A 26126-nucleotide genomic window follows, 5' to 3' on the forward strand; every position below is an offset into this window, starting at 1 on the left:
AAAAACGGGTGGTGGGGCACGAGGGCGGCGGGAGCCTATGGCGACGAAGCCCGCCAAAGCCCACAGAATGGGCGGGGCGTCTGGCTATATAAGCGGGCGTTCGCCACAGGATTCTCAGGTTACTTCGACTGAAACGGCGACTGAGTCGTGCAGCTACATAGCACGATTCTGCAAACCATCCCTATGGCCACGCCCTGTTCCATCTAGCGGGACTTTTTTCCGGGGGCCAGGGCTGTTACACAGGGTTACAGTTGGGTCTGCGTATACAAATCAGACCCAACTGTAGCGCTGGCGCCATGAGGCCCAGCATCCTCTGAAACGCTTTGAGGGCGAGTGGTACCCATTGGAAGCCTGACTCGCTCTGAGCTGGGTGAACCATTTCTATGGCTCATATCACCAACAAATTCATCACCTCTGAGCGCAGGATGTGTGCATCTTTGCTCTAAACTGAGGTGGGAACCACGCAGTTGAATCGTGGGGTATTCGAGCGAAATGCAGTGAATAACCTAGTTTTATTGTCTCCAACACCCAGTTTGGCACTACAGGGATGGCATGTCAGGCCTCAGCCCGTGTGACAAGGGGTTGGATTAAATTGAGTGGCTGGTCGCCGTATGGGTACCCCACACTCAAAAGAGGAAATTTGCTTTTCCCTGAAAATGCTTTCAGAAAACACTTCGCTAGACTTTAATGCTCTCATAGCAGAGCAGTCAGCCCCCGTGCCCGCTGCCTCAGTGTGGGCGTGGCCCAGATGTGTCCAATTTGAAGCTGTCAGGGATAATAATCATTAGTGACAGCATTCTCTTTTAATCCGCCTAAAATAAATCTAACCGCTCATTAGAAAATAAGTTTTGATGATATTTATGTGTAACACTCTTACACATAAATTTATGTGTAACACTCATTCTCTCAAATCCGCTCATAGCGGATGAGGGGAGGGGCGGGGCCGTCTTTATTCAAGAAAGCGAGCCGCGAGCAAAGCAGAGTGAGACATGAACTCTCGTAGTAAGAGCGGTCTGTCTCAGCTGCGCAGCTTCAGCGTGGACGTGACCCAGGTGAGAGGCACGTTCAAATACAAAGCTGTCAGCGATATTGAATCACTGGTGACAGCGTTCTGCTCCAAACCGCCAAGGAGGATTGAGCCGCTCAACAATGAGGGGCGCCGATCCTCTCGTGTAAACACACTGGCAGATCAAAGAGCTGCGTGGATTGTGATGCAAGCGGGGGCCTTGCCGGAATTAAATCACTCAAGCCTGATCGATCATACGAGTTTGTCATTTCTGCCTCCGAGTAACTGGGAGTAGAGAAACTCAAGAGCGGGGGAGGCGGGGCTCAGCGACGCACACACAAATGCGAAGCTGCCCGCGTTTCGCTCTGTTCTGCCTGGGAGGATTAAGATGAGGTGCACCGATCCTCATGTGTAACACACACTGGCAGATTAAGCATGCATGATGTGTGTAGAGGATTGCTCAAGTCTGATCGTTCAACCCGCGATCTCGTCGTTGCTTCCTCCGAGGTAGCTGGGAGGAGAGAAACATGAGCAGGGGGAGGCGGGGCCGCCTTCCGCGAACGAACGGGGGCAGACTGCTTTCGTGTTAAAGCAGCCCGTGTTTGTGAGCGCAGCCATAGTGACACACACAAATTTGAAGCTGTCAGTGGCAGCATCTGCTCCGATCTACTTTGTAGGATAGAGCCGCTCGATGTAAAGAGGGGCACTGATCCTTTTGTGTGAGACACGGATCAAAGCGCAGCGGGGAGAGCGAGTACGCAGTCTCTGTGTCGGCGTGAGATCGCTCAGACTCGGTTGCTTAGTTCCCAGGATTCGTCGTTTCTCTCTCCGAGGCTTGCTGAGAGAGGAGAAACGTGAGAGCGGGGCTGTTCAGTGAAAGGCGGTCCGCGAGTGGAGAAAAGCAAGACTCATGCTCGAGTGAGCATTTCGTCTCAATAAGCGCGTAGCTCACTGCCCTTCTGCGACGGATCCGAGTGCAACGGAGAGAGAGCACGCAGGCACAGTGCCGGCATGAGATCAGTCAGACCGACTGCTTATTCCCTGACTCCGCTGTTTCCCTCTCTGAGGCTCGCTGAGAGAGGAGAAACGGGAGAGCTGGGCTGCTTTCAGTGAAGGCGGTCCGCGAGTGGAGAAAAGCAAGACTCATGCTCGAGTGAGCATTTCGTCTCAATAAGCGCGTAGCTCACTGCCCTTCTGCGGCGGATCCGAGTGCAACGGGGAGAGCGAGCACGTGGGTACAGTGCCGGCATGCGATCGCTCAGACCCGGTTGCTTAGCTCCCTGACTCCACTGTTTCTCTCTCCGAGGCTCGCTGAGAGAGGAGAAACGGGAGAGCTGGGCTGCTTTCAGTGAAGGCGGTCCGCGAGTGGAGAAAAGCAAGACTCATGCTCGAGTGAGCATTCCGTCTCAGTGAGAGAGCAGTCTCTGCGTGGGGTCTGCCCAGACAGATGACGTACTCATTGCTCTTCTGCATTGTGCAAGTTTCCCAGCACAATGCCACACTCGCAGCGTGACATTTGCAACAACGTCGCTAGAATTTGCTCTTTTATGGCTTACCTGCTAGAAATAAACTCTTTTCAGAATCTCCGGATGGCGGCAGGGGAAACGGACCGGAACTGCTGTGTCGCTGTAGCGGAGGAGAAGCAGGTCAGCTGTGCTAAGAGGTCCCGATTCCAGCTGCGAAGGCGTGTCAACGGCGAGCAGGCTTTCAGGATCAGCGATGAGCATAGAGTCGTCACTGAAGGAGAAGAAATCTGAGAATCCTGTGGCGAACGCCCGCTTATATAGCCAGACACCCCGCCCATTCTGGCGGGCTCTGGCAGACTTGGCGGGCTTTGTCGCCATAGGCTCGTGCAGCTCCGCTGCCTAACCATTGGTTCGTACGTTTTTTTAATACACTACACGAACCACTGGCCGTGCAGTTTCACTGCGTGAATGAAAAAGGCTTCAGTTCAGGAGAAAAAGGCTTTTTCCCCAAATGCGTCTAGCAGACGCAGTACGAGTGTAGTATCGAAAGGGAATTTTTTTTTTTACTGTGTATCTTGTTTTTTCATGTCATATTAATGATATTTTGCTGGTCGTTTTCCTTGTAATTTCAGATTCAGTGGAGCTACTCTCATACATCATATCCTCAGGTGACCCTCAGCGGCTTTTCTCAATTGATTCCCAGTCGGGCATCATCACCACTGGCCAGCCACTGGACCACGAGTCCCTCTCTTATGCTATTCTGAACATACAGTTCCACACGGGAACCCTTCCTATCTACAGCAGTGCTCAGGTCAATATCTCCATCACTGATGTCAATGACAACCCTCCTGTGTTCCAGAAGACCTCAGAACACATCACCATATCCCATAACACCCCTCCAGGCATGCCAATTTTCATTGCACATGCCCACGACGCTGACAGCGACCTTAATGGCAGAATTCACTACATGTTACGTCCTGAGAGCCACTTGTTTTCCATTCACCCACGTATTGGGACTCTCATGCTGAATGGCGACGTCTCAGGAGATTCCAGCCAGAGGTACGAACTCAATGTCATAGCTGAGGATGAGGGTCATCCTTCATTGAGCTCTATGTTACGTCTTGTCATAGAGATGGATTCCTTAGGCTCTGTGGAAGACACACTAGCCTTTGAAACTTTGGTTTATCAAGTGGAAATTGGAGAAAGCGCTCCAAAAGACACTAGAATGATTCAGGTACGTGCTCATGGAACCAGATCCCAGCATGGAGGAACCCCTGGCAAAGCGCCCCCTATCATTACTTACTCTCTTAAAACCCTCTCTGGAGTCCCACCATTCAGAATCCACCCAGAGACTGGATGGATGTTTGTATCTCAGAGTCTTGACTACGAAACTGAACCCGTCTACAGATTTAGTGTGTGTGCAAAGGCACAAAATGGCAAAACGGCGGCCACAGCAACAGTGGTTGTCACGGTTCAGGATGAGAATGACAATGCACCTGTGTTCAGTAGGGATGTGTACTTCTTTAGTTTGCAGGAGGGACCGTCTCCTCATGGGATGATTGGAACAGTAAAAGCTACAGACAGAGATTCACGTAACAATGGAGTATTGTCCTACATCTTGCTGTCTGAGGGAAAATACTTTCGCATCAACCCCAGAACAGGTTAGAATTACAGTCAATTTTTTCCATATTATGTTTCATACACTGCTTTGTCAAAAAAGCTGTCTAAAAATTAATTAAAAAAATCGATTGAGGCATTCAGTTCAGAGTCTGGAGACTCTGCTGAAAATCCTTTTTTGTTGTTTTACATTATTTTGTATTTTGAATAAAACTAAAATAAACTGAAATAAAATATTCATAATAAATAAAATAACCTTCTAACCTTTACTTTATGGATATTGTTCTACATTATAAAAAATATTCTACTTTGTAAAAACAGATTATTGGAGTATACATTTTACAAGAAAATACTATTTCTGTCTTTATACTTAAAAATTCCACATTAAATTTAATGTTTTAGTTGCTATTTCTTTGTAATTATTTGTGAAATTTCTTAGCAATAAAAGAATGTCTTATTTCTCTCTCTCTCTCTCTTTTTTTTTTGGCTGTAGGAGAGATCATAAACACGGTGGCTTTGGATCGTGAGGAGCAGGCACAACATGTTTTGAGGGTGATGGCCACAGATCAGGGTCGACCACGTCTCAACACCACCACTACTGTTCACATCCTTGTCACAGACATCAACGATAACCCCCCACAGTTCACACACCTACCTGCCACCAAAGAGCTAAACGTACAGGTCATAGTAATACTTTTTCTAGAAAACACAAGCAATACAAAATATTATTGTAGATTTTATTTAAATTAAATTAACAGGTTAATTATACAGTTCATGTACATTGAGCATAAGAAGTTCAATTAAATTCAAGTTTATTTGTATAGCGCTTTTCACAATGCAAATCATTGCAAAGCAGCTTTACAGAAAATTTTAGTTTCTACATTATATTTAGTAATAGCTTATCAGTGGTGACTTTCTCAAGTTGATGTCCATGTGGCAGAAATGTACAGTAAAAATCAAGCAGTTCGTTAATGTCATGTAATCAAACAGACGATGAACACTATTAACAGCACTGATTATATGCTGTGATCAAACTTATAGCAAAATGTGGTAGTTTGTATGTGGTCTGAGGGTTGGCATCATCTGAGGGGTTGGTGTTCGGTCATCTCAGGTCTTTGTAAGGGCTAGATCCAGACTGAAGCTTGTGTAATTCCTAGTTGCCTATAAAAAAACAAGTACATTTACTTAATTTTTGTTTTGGAAGTTTTTGCATGCACATTTTTGTAAGTAAAATTTAAGTATGGAATTAAGTCAAATCTACTTAACTAAGTTATATAAAATTAGCAAAGGAAATAAGTAAATTTAAAATGGCCAGTTAAGAGTTAGATGAGTAATTTCTACTTAATTATTTTAAGTTTACCCTCCAATACTCAAGTACATTTCACCCAATCACGGTTTGTAAACTTTACTCAAACAACTTAGCACTGTAAAATAATGCCATTAAAGCATGTGGTTCACTTATTAACATGTATGTAAGCAAGTAGACAGTTCCTTATTTTTTTAAAGGTAATACGTTGACTCAATATAGTTGTTAACCAAATGAACACAGAGACCTCAATGCTTGGCACATGATACAAAATGATGGTAACAATCAGTTTGAGTATGAATGGGTCATTTTAAATAGAACATTAACTCTAGATGTCACAAAACAGCAAGTTACTAAACCTAACAACAAAAGCAACCATAAAACAGTGTAAGTACATCTCGAAAACAGCAAAAAATGTTACCTTATTAAATATTCATGCCCAAGTGCATGATGGGAACAACGGGATCTTGACTTTGATATTTACTCAAACAATCTTTGTAAAAATAACAAACAATTCCAAGTAAAATATACTTATAAGTTCAAACTTTAAATTCTACGAGCTAAAAGTGAGTACTAATATTGAATTAACTTTTTTTTTATTCTTGCCTGAACTAAATTATTTAATGTAGAAATTACATTTGTTTTTGTGTATTATTTACTTCACCACAAAATCATTTTATTCTATAGATAGTGATCTAGAGAAGTAATATGTTTCAGTGACGTTTTTCTGTAATTCTAAAAGTACAATGTTTTTATATTGTAATGTATACTCAAATGTTCAAAAGTCTGAGGTCAGTAAGGTTTTTTTAAGAATTCAATGCTTTTATTCAGCAAGAGTGCATAAAATTGATCTAAAGTGACAGTAAAGACATACATTGTTACAAAAAATATTTTAAACAAATTCTGTTCTTGTGAAATTTATATTCAACAAAATCCACTATAGATTAACAACTTAGCATTGATAATAAGAAATGTTACTTGAGCACCAAATCAGCATATTACAATGATTTCTGAAGGACCACGTGACACGGAGTAATGCTGGAGTATTGCTACTAAAAAAAAAAAAAAAAACCTTCAATGCACTGTAAATTAATTTCAATAATGGCATCTACCAAATGCATATACAATATGCAAATTGTTTATGTGGCTTTTTGTGCAGGTGTGGGCAGGCATTCCAGTGAATTCTGTTATAATCACTATGTTCGCTAAAGACCTGGATGCTGGAGAGAATGGAACTGTCAAGTTCACAATGAAAGGTAAACTGATGAGGAGAGGAGCATTTATTTTTAATTCATTTTATTTTTAATTCATTCATTTAATTTCATTTGTGTTTATATCCCCCTGCTCGAAGGAAAAATATTGTGATTTAGTATGAGATGTCTAATGTTTCTTTATATTTTTAGATAATCGGCTGGGCCACTTTAGTATTGATAACCGTAATGGCGATGTCAGGGTGACATCACGGTTCTCCTCAAACCCACAGAAGCGCTACAGCCTGAGAGTTGTTGCCACAGACGATGGTCTTTTTCCTCTGGAGGAGAATGCAGTTGTTCACATACAGGTTAGTGGAGCTGGTACTGGCATATAACAACACTGTGTGTGTGTGCGTGCGTGCGTGTGTGTGTGTGTGTGTGTGTGTGTGTGTGTGTGTCAAAGTAGGGCTGAAGACTTGCTTATTGATTTGTCTTTTCTCTGTACAATCTAAAAAAAAATGTCCAGCTACATCATTTATACTGTATGTGAAATGTTGTGTGCAAAATCCAGTCATTTCAATGAGAACTGGTACAATAAGGATTTCCTGTGCCAACAAAATGTTGTCAGGTTCAAGTTTTTTGACATTTGTGAACTTTGCAAGGCCGACCAATAACAAGCCTCTTGGTTTGCCAGAGACCTCTGAGTGAACAGAGATTCATAATTGAGAAACAAAATCAAATCCACAATGGATGAGATGCTCATTCTGGCAGTGTCTACTCAGCCAGTTTTGCACTCTACACCTCAGTATTATAAAATATTTTAAAAAGAAGGCTGTTTGGAAGCTATTTATATAGGATATATACACATACATATAACAAAAAGAAAACAAGTAGATAAAACAGAAAAAGAAAAGAGAAAGCTAGTGTAAGAGGGTCAAATAAAGATGGAATAGATGTGTTTTTAGCTGTTTCTTGAAGATGGCTAAGGACTCAGCTGCTAAACATGCAGTAATTTGCATTATTTAAAAGGATAAATAGAGTTAAATAAAGGACAAATAGAGTTATGAGGATTTCAGGAATAAGGTGTCATATAAATCAGGTAAATAATACATGAGCAAACCCCTCTGCAAAAACCTTCAGATTATAGATATGTATTGAACTGGAAAGTTTGGTGTATGTAGGTGCTAATTAAGTGGAGATTTCTGGCTCAGTGCCTGAGAAAATTTCATTTTGAGAAAACAGTCTTTAATTATATGTATTTTAATTGACATCTACAGACACATATAGATGAAGACACATATAGATGAAGTGCAATAAAATAAACACTTGTATGTTTATTAGTCCAAATAATGAGCAGTGTCTTGTCGTAAATGTTTTAAGAATAGTTACACAAATTTTGTTTTTTATTCCAGGTTTATGCCTTAGACCAACAAAATGGAAACTCAAAGGATTTTCAGAGCCTCGAATACTTCACTGTGCGGGAAGATGTAAAACTGGGAACTGTCATTGGATCACTTGGGATTTCTAATGCACCAAATATGCAATTACGATATTTTATTGTCGAGGGTGATGGTAGTTTGCAGTTTGGAATCAAAAGCTCTAGTGGTGAGCTTTATGTGGCACAACACCTGGACTACGAAGTCACACAGCGCTACTTCCTGGTTGTACGTGCAGAAGCCCCTCCCACGTTCAATGTCACTGCATTTGTGGTGATCAGTGTTGTTGATGTCAATGACCACACTCCCTGGTTTCCTGGTAATGGCAACTTTGTTGTGTTCGGTGTTTATGAGGATGTTACCAATGGAACGGTGGTCTATGTGTTTAATGCACATGATGGTGATGGAAGTCTGCGTAACAGTGAGCTTTATTATTCTTTGACCTATGACCCCGACCCTGCCGTAGAGGGACTGCCTTTACACATCGACCCTCACACTGGAGTTGTCCAAACAAATGGACGGTTGGACCGTGAGCACACCGAGAACATTGTATTCAGAGTGACTGTCAGTGACAACGCAGAAGAGCCCACTGATAGGAAACATACATCAGTCATAGCTCAGGCGATTCTGTTGGATATCAACGACAATAGTCCCACATTTGTCTCCACTGAAATGGCTTGTGTCCCAGAGGACACCGAGGTGGGACTTTTGGTTCATCATGTGATGGCCAAAGATGAAGATGAAGGGAGTAACGGGCATGTCATTTACAGTGTAATTTCAGGCAATGAGATGGGCTACTTTCATATGGAAAGCACAGGTACGTGATTCATTGTGGTATGGGTTTAGGGATGTAAATTAATTTAGGTCTAGGATTTATAGTTAAAGACATATAGGTCCAGTTTCACAGACAGGGCTTAGACTAAACCAGGATTAGGCCATAGTTCAATTAGGACATTTAAGTAATTTTTATAAACGTGCTTAGAAAAAAAACGTGACAAATATGCATGCATATATGTATACATTCCCCTTCGATAGTTTGGGGTCAGTAAGATAGTTTGGGGTCTTATGCTCACCCAGGCTAAATAAAAACACTAATATTGTTAAATATTATTACAATTTATGAAAATGACTGTTTTCTATTTTAATCTATTTTTTTTTTTAAAGCTGAATTTTACTTCAGTCTTGAGTTTCACATTATCCTTCAGAAATCATTTCTTATTATTATTAATGTTAAGAACAGTTTAGCTGCTTAACAGTTCAACTGCTTTAGTGTTTTTTTTTTTATCAATGTAAAAGTCTATGTACTCTCAATTTTAGTTAATTTAATGCATCCTTGCTGGAAGATAGATAGATAGATAGATAGATAGATAGATAGATAGATAGATAGATAGATAGATAGATAGATAGATAGATAGATAGATAGATAGATAGATAGATAGATAGATAATATTTCTCTCTCTCTCTCTCTCTTGCAGGGCATCTGTACCTGAATTCATCTCTGGATTATGAATCCCAGAATGTCCACATTCTCACTATCCAGGCCAGAGACAGCGGCATCTGCTCTCTGTCCTCTACTCAGACGCTCACAGTGAAGATTTTGGATGTTAATGACAATCCTCCTGTGTTCCAGCAGCACATTTACAATACCACCATCATGGAGAACAGAGAACCCGGAGAGATCATTATCACAGTCACTGCAGTTGACCTGGATTCAGGTATGACCTCAAAATCTCATCATGAGACCTTTACAATATTTTAGCTCAACAACATAAAAACAACAAAAAAACATAAATTGTCAGTGAAATATCAGTTGATATTCAAACTGTTGCAGATATCACCACAAGATGGCAGTATGGTTACTCACAGTTTTCATCTTGCAGCTGCCATAACCAGACACAGCATTACACAAAGCTTCCAACTTCCTCCATGCTTTTTTAATGGGTTAATTATAATTGTCATAGCTTCTGCAATATGTCCAAAATTGTCATCATGCTGTCTTACTATTTTTCATTTTTATATTTTTGGCTGAACTGTGAGTGTTCACATCACCTGCATTAAGTTTGTCTTATTATTCTCTTAATCAATGTTTAGCTTTTGAAATAACCACTTTCATGAACATCAGTATACATACACAGTTTGGGAAGTTTGATTTGAATAGTATTAATCTATAGTATTCTTTACCTGATAGTATAGTATTGTCATTTACGGTTTCATGTTACATGTTTCTGTAACAGAAGCAAGTCTCCGTACAGCTTCAAGCATGCAAAACATTTCAGCATGAGTAATTTAAGGTAGTGGATTTCTTTCATATTTGTCCATCATGATTTCAGTCTGGAAGTCCAGATGGTCTTGGTCATCAGACTTGAAATTTATTTAGTTAGCAGACTTCTGTTAAAAACATACATCCACCTGAATTATTTTTCGTCGAACTTGATTGCTAACATAAATCAACAGCTCTTTGTGTTCTTTTTTCACACGGCGTGTGTTATTCTGTGCGTCTTGTACCTAGTCTAAATATTCACTAATCTACCAGGCCCTTTTAAAAAACCTCAGCTGCAATATCAGTGTCTGCCTGTCTCTGCTTTCTGACGTTATTCTCAAACAGCAGTCAGGCCTCCTGCAGGATATTTGAAATTATGTGTGATGATTCACTAACTCAAGCCATCTGTGCTAATAAAGGCCGGTTATTTTTTCTCCCAGAATTCACTCCTTTCAGCAGTGTGGTCTATTGTTTTTCTTTGATTTTATCTTCCATTACGTTAAACCTCACAAAACCCCATGAAACCGCTGTGCCAAATGTTCATCAGATGAAGACTGATATTGTTAGTAATTGATTCAACTGTCTCTTGCTGTTGCATTAATGCAGTTTGATTTTAGGACACTCATTAAGCTGGTATATGACATTTGTGGCTGCTGGTGAAGTTTCCAGCTTATGTGTCTATTTGAGTTTGTGTGTCATCATGTGGGTCAGTCACTCATTTTTGTGTCCAATTTATTCATTTATTTAAAAATACATTACAAATGCAATACACTTTTTCTATGAACAGCATATTTTTAGATTTGTCATTCAAATTCATGTTGATATTGTTTGCCAGCACAAATCAAAAAATGTTAAGGTGATTCAACTGATATCCTAAGAAAAAAGCCTCATTAAAACAATGCAATTCTTGAAAAGGGAAACATTATTATATATTAGTGTAGCATAATTTCTATTTCTTTCGTGTAACTGTAACAGGCAATTAATGTAAACAGCAATTGGTGATTTTTTTATACTCTGCAAAAGCATCCTCATAAGTTCTGCTCATAAGTTTCATAGACCTTGCAGAATATGCAAACTTTTAACAACTTTAACAAAATGAGAGGATCATAAAAATTTAATGTTATTTTTATTTAGGACTGCCCTAAATAAGCTATTTCACATAACAAATGTTTACATATACTCCACAAGACAAAATGACTGAATTTATTAAAATTGCCGATTCAAAAAAATTACGTATCCTTGACTCTTAACTGTCTGTCGTTACATGAATGATCCACAACTGTTTTCTTTTTTTTTTGTGATAGTTGTTTGTTAATCCCTTGTTTGTCCTGAGCAGTTAAACTGCTATTCTTCAGAAAAATCCTCCAGGTTCTGGACATTCTTTGGTTTTCCAGTATCTTCTGCATATTTGAATCCTTTCCAACAATGCCTGTATAATTTTGAGTTCCATCTTCTCACACAAAGGACAATTAAGGGACTCATACACAACTATTACAAAAGGTTCAAACATGTTCTGATGCGCAAGAAAGAAACAGTGCATTAAGAGCAGGGGGTGTAAACTTTTGAACAGGGTGATGTGGACATTTTTCTTATTTTATTTAAAGATCTTTTTTCATTTAGTACTGTCCTTCAGAAGCTAATACTAACATATGCTACTAATACTAACAATACTAATACTTCCAGAAGAAAATAATTAAAATTTACCCTGTAAATATAAAAATATTTAGATTAGTTAGTTAAAGGGGTCAACGGATGCAAAATTAACTTTTCAAGTTGTTTGAACATAAATGTATGTTGGAAGTGTGTGTACACATCCATCCTATAATTATAAAAATCAATCGAATCTTTCGTGATCCAGCCTCATCTACAGAAGAAGTGAGTATAAGATTTTTTTATGAATCTTTGCAAATCACCTTTCCTAATAATGCGCTAATAGCAAGTTTCACGATGAATGCGGCTAAAGTAAACAGTCTCTCTGAGAGCAGCTGGAAGAGAGGGGCAGGGGCAGCGGAGCTCATTAACATTTAAAGCAACATGGACTATAATGGCTTGATAAAAACAGCTGATTTTGACAGGTTTAAAGGGGTCATATGATGCTATTTTAAAGATCATTATTTTGTGTATTTGGTATAACAGAATATGTTGACATGCTTTAATGTTCAAAAAACACATTATTTTTCAAATACTGTACATTATTGTAGGTCCTCTATGCCCCGCCTCTCTCAAACACGTCGTTTTCAACAAAGCCCCCTCCTTTGACAAGCGCAGTCTGCTCTGATTGGCCAGCTGACCCAGTGCATTGTGATTGGCCGAACACCACAAGCACGCGTCGGAAATGTAACGCCCCTTACCATAATCGCCAGCTTCAGCTTTCAAAGTAAATATCAAGACAGTTAATAATGTTGTTAGTTTTACCATCAGTTCAAGCCCGAAAGGGCAACAGAGTCGCGTGACAGACACAGTGATGATGCAGTACACAAGCCGCGGTTAAGACAGCTGACATGCTATGATTTCTGACAGGCAGTTCACTCTCCTGTGATGTGACCCTGTTCCCCTCACTCACACACACACGACACGTTACTCTGCGCTGCGCAAAACTCCGCATTTGAACAGTCAATAGCAAATACTTAAACTAATAACAACATGCTTACAGTTGGGGCGCATTATGCAAATATTTCCACATATTGACGTAGATATGTGGGGGCGTGTTAGAACGAGCCGTTTTAGGTAGGCATGGCTGACTCTTAACTTTTATAAAGAATATCTCTTTGGATTTGAGACTTTAGTCTTTGCAACTTTACAGATCTTCTTTATGCACCAAGAGCTTGTAACACTCCAAAGAGAAAGGAAAACTTGAAATCGCATCATATGACCCCTTTAAAAAAAGTGTTTTTTACACTAACATTGAGAAATTTTAACCAAAGTATGTTATAGACTTTTAGTTAAGACCCTAAAGAATCATATCAACTTGTGCAAAATGAGCATCCGATGACCCCTTTAAAAAACTTTTGTAATCTAATGAAATGTTACAAATTACTTTTTTAAAGCATGTGTTTTATAATCTGTATTGAAATACATTTTAAAACCTTTCCAACCCTGATAGTCAGTAGAAACAAAGTTACTTATAGTTAGTAGAATGTCAAAAGTGGACTATCAAAATAAAGTGTTACCTAGAAAGGGTTTTCAAAACCAAAAACTGTTTGTCATTGTCCCATGTCTGTATATATCTGTAAGTGTGTCTGAATGAGTGTCAGTGTGGAAGCACACTGTGTGTGTTTGATTATATTCTGTGTTTTTCAGTGTGTGTGTGTGTGTGTGTGTGTGTGTGTGTGTGTGTGTGTGTGTTTGTTTTCACACTTCTGCTCTACATAGACCAAATTCTCCACCAGTGTGTTGGTTGTATTCCGGGCCAGCTCTTTTGTCTAATTTTGCCTACTTTTCCTTTGTATTTTCTTGGCAATGCTGTTAAATGTAGGATTTTTTTCTTTAGTGCTGTTTTCAATTCAGAGATCAGATAAGAAGCTCAGAAATAGCACTTTGCCAGACAAGATGGTAAACAGACCTCATTCAGCTGTCAAATACTCATCATTTCTGTATTTGTTGGCACCCTCAACATGAAAGTGAAGGAAAACACACATTAAAAAGCCAATTACTAATACAGTGGTACGATACAATAGTAAGACTCTCTGTCATGATGTCATGCAGTCATAATCATAAACTTCTTGATCTGATGACCAATCTGTGAAGAGTTGTGTAAAGAGTGTGTGTATATTTCCCACAGAGGCGAATTCTGCTGTTAGCTACAGCTTGTTACCTGGTCCTGGATATGAGCTCTTTACCATAAACTCCCACACTGGTCAGATCAGCACCTCCACTCGGCTAGACAGAGAGATCCAATCCAGTTTTACTCTCAGAGGTGAGATCTACCGTCTGCCTGCATCCTCCCTCCCTCAGCTCACTCATCTCTCCAGAAAACAAGCACCAAAATCATGCACAGACCACTATTTACTTCCTTTAACATGCATGTTTTGAATGGTGCAGGGTTTTTTTATCTTTTCATTATTTGTTTTCTTTTTGTGCTTAAATGATACATTAACCAGTACATTGTATGCGGTATTAATATTGTTTGTAGAATTGTAATTGGTTGGAATAGGGCTATATGCATGGGAAATGAATTAATGGTGAATGAAATAATTCATGGTGAATTAAATAAATTTTAGTTCATGTTTATTTTAGGAAAAGAAAATGTTTAGGTTCAGTTAACTTTAATAACCCTTTTAAGGCGATTTGTTTTTCTTTGTTTCAGGACATATTGGCAGTGTTTTTGCATGCTCATTACAAAATCTTAACATAATATGGTCACCTCCTCATGTGTTTTTGTCTGCTTTACAGTTCAGGCAGAGGACAGTGGGACTCCGTCTCTGTCCAGCACTGCCACGGTCCTGTGCTCTGTCCTGGATGATAACGACAATACTCCAGAATTTTCTCAGCTTGACTTGCACATAGTTATCCCAGAGAACTTGCCACCAGGAGTCATTCACATCCTCCAGGCCTCAGATATTGATAATGGACTAAATGGAACCATTCAGTACTTCATAGAAGGTAAGCAATTTCATTTGACCTTATAATTTAACACATATATGCATTTGTGTTTAAAAATAAATATTCAATGAAAAAAAGTAATTTCACTATAATGGTTTGTTGAACCATTTCTAATGCCTGCTTGATATATTGGGATTTCAGAGACCAAATTTGCATTTGCTACTTAATGTGCAAACAATTTGTACATTTATAAAACACACTGCTAGTCAAAAGTTTAAGATTGGTAAGATTTTTTTATGTTTTTAAAATAATTAGTTTTTGCTCATCAAGGCTGCATTTTTATTAAAAAAAAAATTTAATTAATAAAATTTAAATAAAAAAAAAACCTGTAAAAACTACGGAAGAGGATTAGAGCCAAGCAATATTAAAAAAATAAAACCATCTCGAGATTAAAGTCATTATAATACAAGGTTAAACTCGTTAAATTTCAAGAAAAACTTCGAAATAAAATGTTGAGATTAAACTCATTAAATTACGAGAATAAAGTCATTATGTTTCGGGGTAAAAATCGTTACATTTCGAGAAGAAAAGTCGAGATAAAATGTTGAAAATAAAGTCTTTAAATACAGAGAAAAAAGTCGTTACATTTCGAGAAAAAAGTTAGATAAAATTTAATTACGAGAAAGAAGTCGTTGTGTTTCGAGAAAAAAACTCATTAAATTTCGAGAAAAAAGTCGTGAATATACACACTCGTGTCATTCATTTCATCTCATTGGACAGAGTCAAATAGCGTCTGCATTGGCGTAGGTTGGAGAGTAAAGGGACGTAGCGTGTGATGTGATCGACTAGGGTTTGAAACCATCTTTAGCCGAACTCGCTTTTCTTCCTTTTCTCATCACATATTACATCAGAAAAGTGGAAATCAATTGCTTAGCGAGTGTTTAATAATAATGTATTAATTAGGGAGGCTTTGCTGTCCTAATAAGGCAGCACCTATTTAATAATTTTAATGAATAAAATCATTTTATTTTTACATTATTATTGCATCCTGTTTATGTACAACAATACTGAGGTGCAGTATAAATAGCATCTATTTAGCTACTATTTACACTTATTGCAAAGATCTGCTACTTTTGCATAGCCTAACGTAAATAGAATGGCTATTTTCACTTAGTGTAAATGTCTATTGAAATGTAGGCTATTATATGTGGCCCGCCAATCATAATTTACAAATCATGCAGTTTCACAATGTCAACACAAGGTGAGAGCAAAAAATTTTAGGCCAGATGTGTCAGTAAAATGTGAGTGACAACAATTTGATAACTCATATGGGCTGTCTTTAGCGCACTAAAAGCGGTACAGCGCTACTTATTATAACGGCTACTGTTATTAGCTCTGCCTAAAGACAGCGCAGAGCGAGCTCAGAACAAATGCGTTTACTTGCTGGCAGGTCTCGATCAGGCAACCACTAAACAGCGCTGTGTGAAACGTTCAAGTTTGGAGCAGAGGTCTCCGATACAAACGACAGACTCCACAGTGATTTAAACACGTTTAAAGGCAGATGAAACAGTGCTGCTATTCTCAACAACACTGACGCAGAAAACAGGAGAAACACTGCAACAACAATCCTATTAGAGTACTTTTTAATCCATTTACAATGGATTTACTGTAGTAACACTTAACCTACCTAATTAATACATTATTATTAAACACTCGTTAAGCAATTGATTTCCACTTTTCCGATGTGATATGTTATGAGAAAAAGAAGAAAAGCGAGTTCGGCTAAAGACGGTTTCGAACCCTAGTCGATCACATCACACGCTACGTCCCTGCGCATTACTCTCCAACCTACCTACTCTGTCCAACAAGATGAATTTAATGATACAAGTGTGTTTATTCTCGACTTTTTTCTCGAAATTTAGCAACTTTTTTCTCGTAATTTAATGACTTTATTCTCAACATTTTATCTCGACTTTTTTTCTCGAAATTCAATGACTTTATTCTCAACATTTTATGAGTTTAATCTCAACATTTTTTTCCGACATTTTTCTTAAAATTTTACGAGTTTAATCTCATATTATAATTACTTTAATCTCGAGATGGTTTTATTTTTTTTATATTGCTTGGCCCTAATCCTCTTCCGATTAGGAAAAACAGTATATTGTGAAATATTATTAAAATTTAAAATAGCTATTTTCTAATTTAATATATTTTCAAATTTCATATATTCCTGTAATGGCAATGCTGAATTTTCAGCAGCCATTACTCCAGTGTCTTTAGTATCACATGATCCATCAGAAATCATTCTAATATGCTAGAAACTGTATTTTCAGGATTCTTTGATAAGTTTTATTCCTGCTGAATAAAAGTGTTAATTTCTTTAAAAAAATCTTTCTGACCCAAACTGTTAAAAAGTAGTGTAAATATGAAAATGTATACTTAAATAAAACCTATCCAAAGGTGAGGATCAGTGCTTATGTCTCTTTTTCATCTACTAGAAGATAAAGAGTGTTTCAGCATTGACACTGTTACTGGAGCAATCAGCACCACGAGAATCCTGGACAGAGAAGAGCGATCCAACTACTCGCTCGTCATCACTGCAGCTGACCATGGGCATCCACCTCTGAGCTCCACTGTACTGCTGCACATCACCCTCTCAGATGAAAATGATAACAGCCCCTCGTTCACTCGGAAAAGCTATCGTTCCAGCATTAGCGAGGGGCTCCCTGCAGGTTCAGAGATCCTACATCTGATAGCATGGGATCCCGACGAGGGGCCCAATGGTGTAGTGACCTTCTCCTTGGAGGAGGAAAATTCTGGACACTTTTATGTTGATGGCTCTACTGGTGTGATAAGGCTCACAAAGCCATTGGACCGTGAAACTCGTTCCCAGCATGTTTTCCGTGCTGTAGCTACTGACGGCTGCAGCCAGGGTCCACGCAGCTCAGTCGCAACAGTTACAATACAAGTGGAAGATATTAACGACAATTCACCGGCATGCATTAACAAGCCCATGCAGGTGTCAGTGTCTTCCATAACCACACGTCCCAGTCGACCCATCATAACGGTTTCAGCCCAGGATCCAGACCATGGAGACAATGGGACAATAGTTTTTAGCTTAGCAGACGAAGATGAGATGTTTCAGGTTGATGAGTCTGGAGCTGTGAGGTTGAAAGCCCCCCTAAGTAATGAGGTGTATGGGACAAAGCTGCTCCGAATACGGGCTGCGGATCTAGGTAGACCTTCCCTCACCTCTAGCTGCCTTGTGCTCATTCAGCTTAACGGAGAAGAGCCACTGTTACAGTTTACTGAAGAACTCTATGAAGTCACGATGCCAGAGAACAGCAAGACAGGTATACTTTGAGCAACTTTTTAGCTCACAGATTTTAGATATGTTTCACCGTAGAGAGGTTTCTTTTGACATTTCACAATTGATTTACTTAGTTGTCAAATTAGAGGCTTGTATTTCTGAGAAGGTCAGAATTTGTGGAAGTTAGACTGACTGTGTTTGTGTATATCACTTCTTATTATAAGGTTCTTGGGTGGCAAATGTTGTAGCTCATGACCTGACAGCAGATGAAGGAACGATCAAGTACACTATTTTTAGTGGCAATGAAAATGAAGCCTTCACTATTAACCCAATTACAGGTGAGAACCATCATATGTTAATTTAACCCTTGTGCAACCTTATGGACATTTTTGCATTTTTCAGGTTTTGTTTTTTTTATAATTTTACTTGTGTTAATGCGAACTGCATAAATTTTGGCACAGGTGTATTTTTATTGGAATTTTAATATTTCAGCCTCATTTCCTTTAATAAATGTATTTTACACTAGGTACAAAAATAGTTCCTCTCAGGACCTTAAGGACAAAAATGTCCTCGTTGAAACCCATTAAAACAATTAAGCAATTTTTAATCCCAGGCCCATTTAACTTTAAAATGATGCAATATTTGTTAATAGGCTTTCATTCTGTTGGCAAGGCTTCAAAATTAACATTTTTACTATTTTTTTAATAGATGGTGCCATTTTTCAAGTTTGGCATATAAAGCAAATACTCGCTTTATTCCTGTTTTCTGCTTATGCATATTATAGTCTATTATAGAGTCAATTGGATAAATTATGCGGCTATAATTGTGTGGGTATGGATGTCAGAGTGTGGTTTGTATGTGTGTGCACACCTGTAATGTTTGAGAGAAAGAAATTATACTGTACTGCGAATCACAAATCCCACCGCTGTGTATGCCAGCGGAGCTTTGCTGGAATCTAATGGGAAAAGTTTGGTACTGCACCCAAACAAAATCTTACTAAAAGCTAATTTTTTGAGATGTCAACCTCAAATTTGGAACACAACTTGTTTAGATTTATGGCTTTGTTTTTCTATAAATTTTTGAGTTCAAAATGTTTTATAAAACATATATTTTATATTAAAAAATTGCTCATAAATCCTTTTCATAGACTTAAACCTCTATAACTTTTTTGGTTTCAATTTTTTACAACTTTTTTAACTCCAACAATAATCAATTATAAAAAGACCAAATTTAAGTCTGTACTCCCAAGCTTCAAATTTGTATGACAGTTTTTTGACATGGACATTTTTGTCCTCTATGAACCTATTTGTAACTTTTTTTAAATTGCCGAGGGTTAAAAAAAAGTCTTCTTTTTTTTCTTCTATTTTTATCACCATAATTTTGCATATAATATGCCCACATATTCCCCTGTCAATAAAGTATTTAACAATAATAATTGTTAATAATGTAATATATAAAAAAATCCATTGTTTTTATTATTTAGTAATTGTATTTATAATAAATTATTATTATTATTATTAGTGGTATTGTAATGATGATGATATACCAATACATTCTAAATTATTTTTATGAATAATAATATGAGGAATACGAATAAGAATGGCAGTATAACTAAAAAATTTTTTAATTTTTTTGCCATTTTGTTGAAAATAGAATAATATTTTTTTTTAAGCAAAAAAACTCATTTTTAGGCATTTCTAACCATTTTTTTTGTGTTGAGAAAGTAAATGTAACAAACAGTTGTTGTTGTAGAAGAATAAACAGTATCATGCTTTGTAGTATAAAATGTTTTGTAGTTGGAAGTTTGTGATCCAGGGGTATTGTCAAGTTTTTAATTTTTTCTGAAATATTCTCCTTGACAGGTGATATCACAGTTAGGGAGCAGAGACTGATGGACTTTGAGGTACAGCATAAAATTCACCTAGTGGTTTTGGCTGAAAAGGGACATCAAACAGCCTATGCCAGGGTGGCTATCACTCTACAGGACGTCAATGACAATGCTCCAGTGTTCAAGCAAAGCTACTATAGAACAGCTGTATGGGAGGGACAAATTCATAACACCTATGTCATGCAGGTAATAATCTTGCACTGTTGTTTCACAATGCCATGATTGTTATTTTTTTATGGAATTACTTTTTATATTAAACTGATTCACACAATAGCACAAAGAGACTTTATATAACTTCAAAATCATATAAGTAAATTGAATCTGAATGATCATTAGTTAAACCAAAATGATTTTCAACTTACATACCAGACCCATTTTTAACATACCTTTACTTTTTTAGGTGTTAGCGACAGATTCTGATAGTGGTGTAAATGGGCAGATCAGCTACTTCATTGTGGATGGGAACCACAATAATGCATTTGTGATCGATTCTGTTCGTGGGATTCTTGCCACCAATGCTGTCTTGGACAGAGAAATTGTCTCATCCTACAAGTATGACACACCTTCTTGACTTCTTCTTCACTTAATTTTAGATGGAAGGGCTAGGAAGTTCTATTTATTTATTTATTTTTTACATTACAGGTTAATTCTTCAGGCTGAGGACATGGGAAGTCCTCCCCTTACAGGCACTTGCACTGTCCGTGTCCAGGTTGTTGATGTGAATGACAATAGTCCTACGATTCCATCCATGGAACCAGTGACCATCGCAGAAAGTATGAAACATGTGTTTTTATCTGTATTTGTTCTGGTACAATGCCAGCATTCTGACATTCTGATACTTTCTTATTTTATTTAATAAGTTTCAATGCGTTGAAGAACAACATACTGAAAATATTTGTTCCTTTTAATCTGCACAGATCTTCCTGTTGGCTACATTGTCACACAAGTGACTGCAAATGATGTAGACCTTAGCCCTTCTGCAACATACAGATTCATAGAGATGGATCAGACCAGCAGATGTTTTGCAGTTGACCAGTACTCGGGAGTAATTACCACAACCAAAAGTCTGAACTATGAAGATCAAGCTGTCCATACATTGAGAGTGGAAGCATCAGATTCTGTCCATCAGACTGAGGCTGAAATCTCAATCAAGGTGTTGGATGTCAATGATAACCCTCCAGTCTTCTCTCAGGAGTCATACCAGGTAAAATGTATTATATTGAACTATTGTAAGGGGCCTTGATTATTTTGTCAATGTTTATTTTGCAATAATGACCAACTGGCTGTGCATTATCTCATTATGCATATTAGTATTGTAGGATACTATCATACACTGTTTATGCTCTTCTTTCTTGACCATATTTTGCTACACACATCCAGGTTGTGTTGCCGGAGCGGACATCAGCAGACTCATATGTTGTATCTGTATCAGCAACTGATAAAGACTCTGGCCAAAATGGAAGAATTTCTTACAGGCTTCTTTCCTCCCCAGCGAGAGGATTCTACATTGATCCTGACAATGGTAATTTTCTACAAAAATTATTCACTCACAAACTACAGTAATACAAGAAATTTTAACTCACTAGATGACAGAAATAGTAGTATAAATAGTAGTATTTAGTGTATCTTGATATAAAAATAAAACAATAATTTTTCAACAATTCTTGTAAAATAAGAATTATTGTGAATTTTATGCTGCCTACAGGTTCAGTGTTTACCAACAAGCCTCTGAGCTATGTTGCAAATGGAAACATGTTACGGTTACTGGTGGAGGCACGTGACAGTGGTGACCCAAACCTATTTAGTGTCACTTCTGTGGACATAGAGGTGGTGGACTTTAATGATAATGCCCCGTTCTTCACGCAGAACTCATATGAGGTGAGTGTTCCTGAGGATGTATCTGTTGGAAGCACTCTCCTCACTCTCTTCGCAGAGGACAAGGACTACTCAAATAAGAACACCCATTTGGAGTATGCAATCGTAGGTGGAAATGACGAGAGGCGGTTCTGCCTTGAAGTTGTTAGCATTCCAGGTGAAGCCCAAAGCCGAACTGTTGGCCAAATAGTGCTCTGTGATACTCTGAACCGAGAGGCCACAGACACTTACTTATTGACTGTGACTGTAACAGACAGGGGAACCCCTCCCCTTAACAGCTCGACTGTGATATCAGTCAAAGTCCTTGACATTAATGACAATGCACCTGTTTTCAGTAGTCTAGAATACCATGCACAGGTCACTGAAAACAGCCCCTTAGGTACAGCCCTTATCTATGTCTCTGCCTATGATCCTGATCTAGGGGCAAATGGGACCGTAACGTACAACATCATCTCAGGTAACAACAGAGGCCTGATCAGAGTGGACTCTGCAACAGGCATTCTTGAAGTTAATGGTGCACTGGACTATGAAGAGGACAGCAAATTTACCCTAACAGTCCAAGCATCAGATGGTAACCCAAGTGACAAAAAGATATCTTTTGCCATTGTTTACATATTGGTACTGGATGAGAATGATCATTCCCCATTCTTCATGTTCCCCACCCATAATTGCTCTGTGCCTGAAAACCTGCCAGCTTTTACCCATGTATGCACAGTGCATGCTGTTGATGAAGATGCAGGAACCTTCGGACTACTTACTTATTCCATTTTAACCCCCTGTTTCGTGGATTATGACAGTACCAACCCAGAGAAGAAAGAAGCCTTTGGTATTGATCCTCTTACTGGAGACATCCATACAAAACAGACGTTTGACTTTGAAGGAGAGAGTGAATTCTGCTTTGTGGTTGAGGCACGTGACAAAGGAGATCAAGTGGCAACCTTGCGAGTACGAATCGAAATTGAAGGCATTGATGAGTTCAGCCCCATCTTCACACATAACGTGTACCATTTCTCTCTGCCGACCAATGTCAGGGTTGGCCAAAGTATAGGCCAGCTGATGGCTATGGATCATGACGGTGGTCTGGATGGTTTGGTGGAATACTCTTTAATCAACCCATCCCCATTTTTCAGTGTCAACAAAACAACTGGCTACCTATATATCTCAAACTCTGTGTATCAGAAAAGAAGCCCCATCTCAAATGAGACAATCGAGGACCTGACTGTTCTAGCAAGCAGCCCCAAACTAGACTCCAAGACGTCAATCTGCCATGTAGTTGTGAACATATCCAGTTCAGCAAAGCCTCTGACAAGTGTTGATCTCAGTGTCCACACTGCCAGTCTCACTGTGTCATTGATAGTGTTCCTCCTACTTTTAATAAGCTTTATTTACATTGTTCTAAGGTGCAGGTTCAAAGAGAAATCCGTAAAAAAAGCAACATCCTTATCTGCTAACCTCAACCATGAGTCTGACTCTTTAGGAACAACAGGTGAGAACCTTCATAGCAGTATCAGTGGTATAAACCTCCAAGATTTACAAGAACCATTAGACATGCGGGGAAAAATGGATATCCCAAACCCTTCAAGAAACTCAAACTCGAAAACCTCGAGTGGAAGAGGATCTACTGAGGAAGAGACTACTGAAGATCAAGAGATCAAAATGATCAACAAGTTTGCATGTTTTAAACAACTCAGCTCTGTCACAGCACAACTCTCAGACTCAGGGATCCCTGGGGACTCAGACCAACTCTCCTTCCACTCGGTAGATGAAGACCCATCTTCCAGTGCCAATATAGGTATGGTCCAAATAGTGGACATGCCCAGTTCTGAAAGTCTCCATAATTTCAAGGATGAAGGAGGGGGTGAGGGAATGCTCCCTCAGGTGGTCAACATGAAGGAAGTGGAGGAAGTCATGAGAAGGTGCATGTCTATGTCTGATGACCAAGGTTCAGTTGAGGGCTCACTCACAAATCTGATTTCCTCTGAGGAACAGCTACATGGAAGCTACAGTTGGGACTACTTTCTCAACTGGCAGCCACGCTTCCAATCTTTGGCCTCTGTTTTTACAGACATTGGGATGCTTCCAGATGAAGGAATGAGGGCCAGAGATGTGGAGCCAGAGTCTCAGAGCCTTCTACGCCCACCTCCTCTCATCACAGCTTTTGCTCAGCCAGGAATACGTGCTGTCCCTCCCAGAATGCCCTATAGAAGATCACCACTGGTCAGATTGCCCACATACACAAAGACACACACTAGAAACACAGAGTTGACCCATTCAGCAATGACTCCTAGTTTCTCCCCCTCTCTGTCAGTACTTACCGTTAGGACACCTAGTACCTCTCCAGTGGTCTCAGAAACAGGTTTGGGATCCTACACAAAAATTTCAACACTGCCAAGAGACATCTTGGATGAAGCAGAGATTCAAGTGTAATCTTGTATTTCAAATATTTTTGTTTTTTCAAAACAAATGTAAAAATCTTCACTTCTTTAAGTTGCATTGTGCTTTTGTGTTTTAGGGTAATATTTGAATTTTAGTGTTTTTGGGGAAAAAATGGTTTATTGTATGAATCAAGATGACTGTAAAGACTTATTTTATTTTTGATAAATAATGCTAATAACCATAGTTATAACTATAATACAACACACAAACATTTGTATTATGTTAGCTTTTTATTTTATTTAGTTTTGTTTTTGTTTTCTGTTTGTTTGTTTTTGCTGATTCGCTTAAATTAGATGTTGTTCTCATTATCTCATTTTAATTTTGCCAAATATTTTCAGAATCTTGAATTGTGGGGGCTAGGAAACAGAAAGCTTTGCAAGGATCTCTCGAAGTACACTGAAATTGTGTGTGTGTGTGTGTGTGTGTGTTAAACCAAGCACTTTATTGTACATTTTGGAGTGTCTATAAATACCCATAAGATTACATTACGTTATTAGTGATACACCAATGTATTGACCCACCCACATTTTCAGGCTTGTTGTTATGAGAAAATGTCCACAGTAATTATAATTTGTCTCACTTCTTGCATTTTCAGTATGTTAAAACATTAAGCGAGTTAGTGAAATTACAGAAAAGGCCTTATGCAAAGTATGAACCTCAACATCAAGACTCTTCAAGCCAGTGTGTCAAGCTGACCAAAATACGGTGGCCAAATATTTTGTTTATGTGTTACTTTGAAGAAGTGGAACTAAGGCTTTGTTGGAATGAAGAGACATCATTTTTTTCCAATAGCTGAGTTGTTAAATGTGGCCACCTGTTTGCCAATTCCAAGTTCCAGAACCATGACAAGGGCCTCCAAAACCACGAGTGAGGTAGCAGCTATGACTTAGCCAGTTTAACAACTCTTATAATCCAAACTCAGTAAGAGCCTATGACCACATTTCCCACAAATCACCCCCACCTCTAACCATCATTTCAACTTACGTATGTGATGTACTTTGAATGCTTTACTCCAGACACAAGCCATCAATCTTCTCTCCTTATCAGATCTGTACATTAACGATAATGAACGGCTGACAACAAAGTGTAACCATGCTATCTTCAGAGAAAGAAAGCTGTCATAATAAGTTTGGAATATGTTATGATTTTTAATCAGTGTTACTTATATTGATTTGCTTGGTTTACAGGTCCTTCTTCAGTATGTGTCTGTGTGTGTGTGTGTGTGTGTGTGTGTTTAAATTTTTCTATACTGTGTTTTAGAAACTATACAGTTCATTGCAAGACATGCATGATTTCTTGTTTTTCTTTCTCCTCATAAACACATTTCATTAAAACTCTAGAACTAATTCATGGAACACATCAATAAATGATTTATCATGCCACAGTGAAATTTCATCACTTTCTTGCATGTGTTTTAGCCATGGTGTTGAAAGACAACAAATAAACTTTTGTCTACTGAAAAAATAAATCCATTTTAGGATGCTACATAGGGCTTAATGTTGCGTTTAAACAAAACACTATGAAGCAATACTCTTAAACGTGTACAGATGTTCTCCAAGGTGGACAACATGGATAATTTCCAGTCTTGGACAGACTTGAGAAACAAGTTCAAACATGCAGAAGCATCAAAACAAACCATCTGGGAATGTTTCCTTTTTCATTTTCCTGCAATCCATAATCAGCATCATGTACTACTTTGACTACTTTGATCATGTACTACTGAATCTTCTATATTTATTTTCTTGTTTATCTCTGTGTGTTTAATATAAAAATGTACTTTTTAAGTTGCTT

At 38.5% G+C, this 26126-nt stretch overlaps 1 protein-coding gene across 1 annotated transcript in view; it reads left to right on the forward strand.

Annotated features, from left to right (window-relative positions):
- dchs2 (dachsous cadherin-related 2) overlaps positions 1-24559 on the forward strand; it is a 40708-nt gene extending 16149 nt beyond the window's left edge. Inside the window, exons 5-20 of the mRNA XM_016292565.1 lie at positions 3105-4133; positions 4583-4770; positions 6555-6651; positions 6799-6956; positions 8001-8841; positions 9500-9739; positions 14066-14200; positions 14677-14886; positions 17325-18179; positions 18361-18474; positions 19999-20210; positions 20425-20576; positions 20667-20797; positions 20942-21228; positions 21405-21546; positions 21730-24559. Coding sequence (XP_016148051.1) covers positions 3105-4133; positions 4583-4770; positions 6555-6651; positions 6799-6956; positions 8001-8841; positions 9500-9739; positions 14066-14200; positions 14677-14886; positions 17325-18179; positions 18361-18474; positions 19999-20210; positions 20425-20576; positions 20667-20797; positions 20942-21228; positions 21405-21546; positions 21730-24326 — 7388 coding nt within the window. The 3' untranslated portion in view covers positions 24327-24559. The remainder of the gene's footprint in view (positions 1-3104; positions 4134-4582; positions 4771-6554; positions 6652-6798; positions 6957-8000; positions 8842-9499; positions 9740-14065; positions 14201-14676; positions 14887-17324; positions 18180-18360; positions 18475-19998; positions 20211-20424; positions 20577-20666; positions 20798-20941; positions 21229-21404; positions 21547-21729) is intronic.
- The last annotated feature ends 1567 nt before the right edge of the window (positions 24560-26126 follow it).

This window comes from Sinocyclocheilus grahami, unplaced genomic scaffold (genome assembly GCF_001515645.1).
Source record: "Sinocyclocheilus grahami isolate Dianchi unplaced genomic scaffold, SAMN03320097.WGS_v1.1 scaffold288.1, whole genome shotgun sequence".
In the NCBI taxonomy this organism is placed as follows: Eukaryota; Metazoa; Chordata; class Actinopteri; order Cypriniformes; family Cyprinidae; genus Sinocyclocheilus; species Sinocyclocheilus grahami.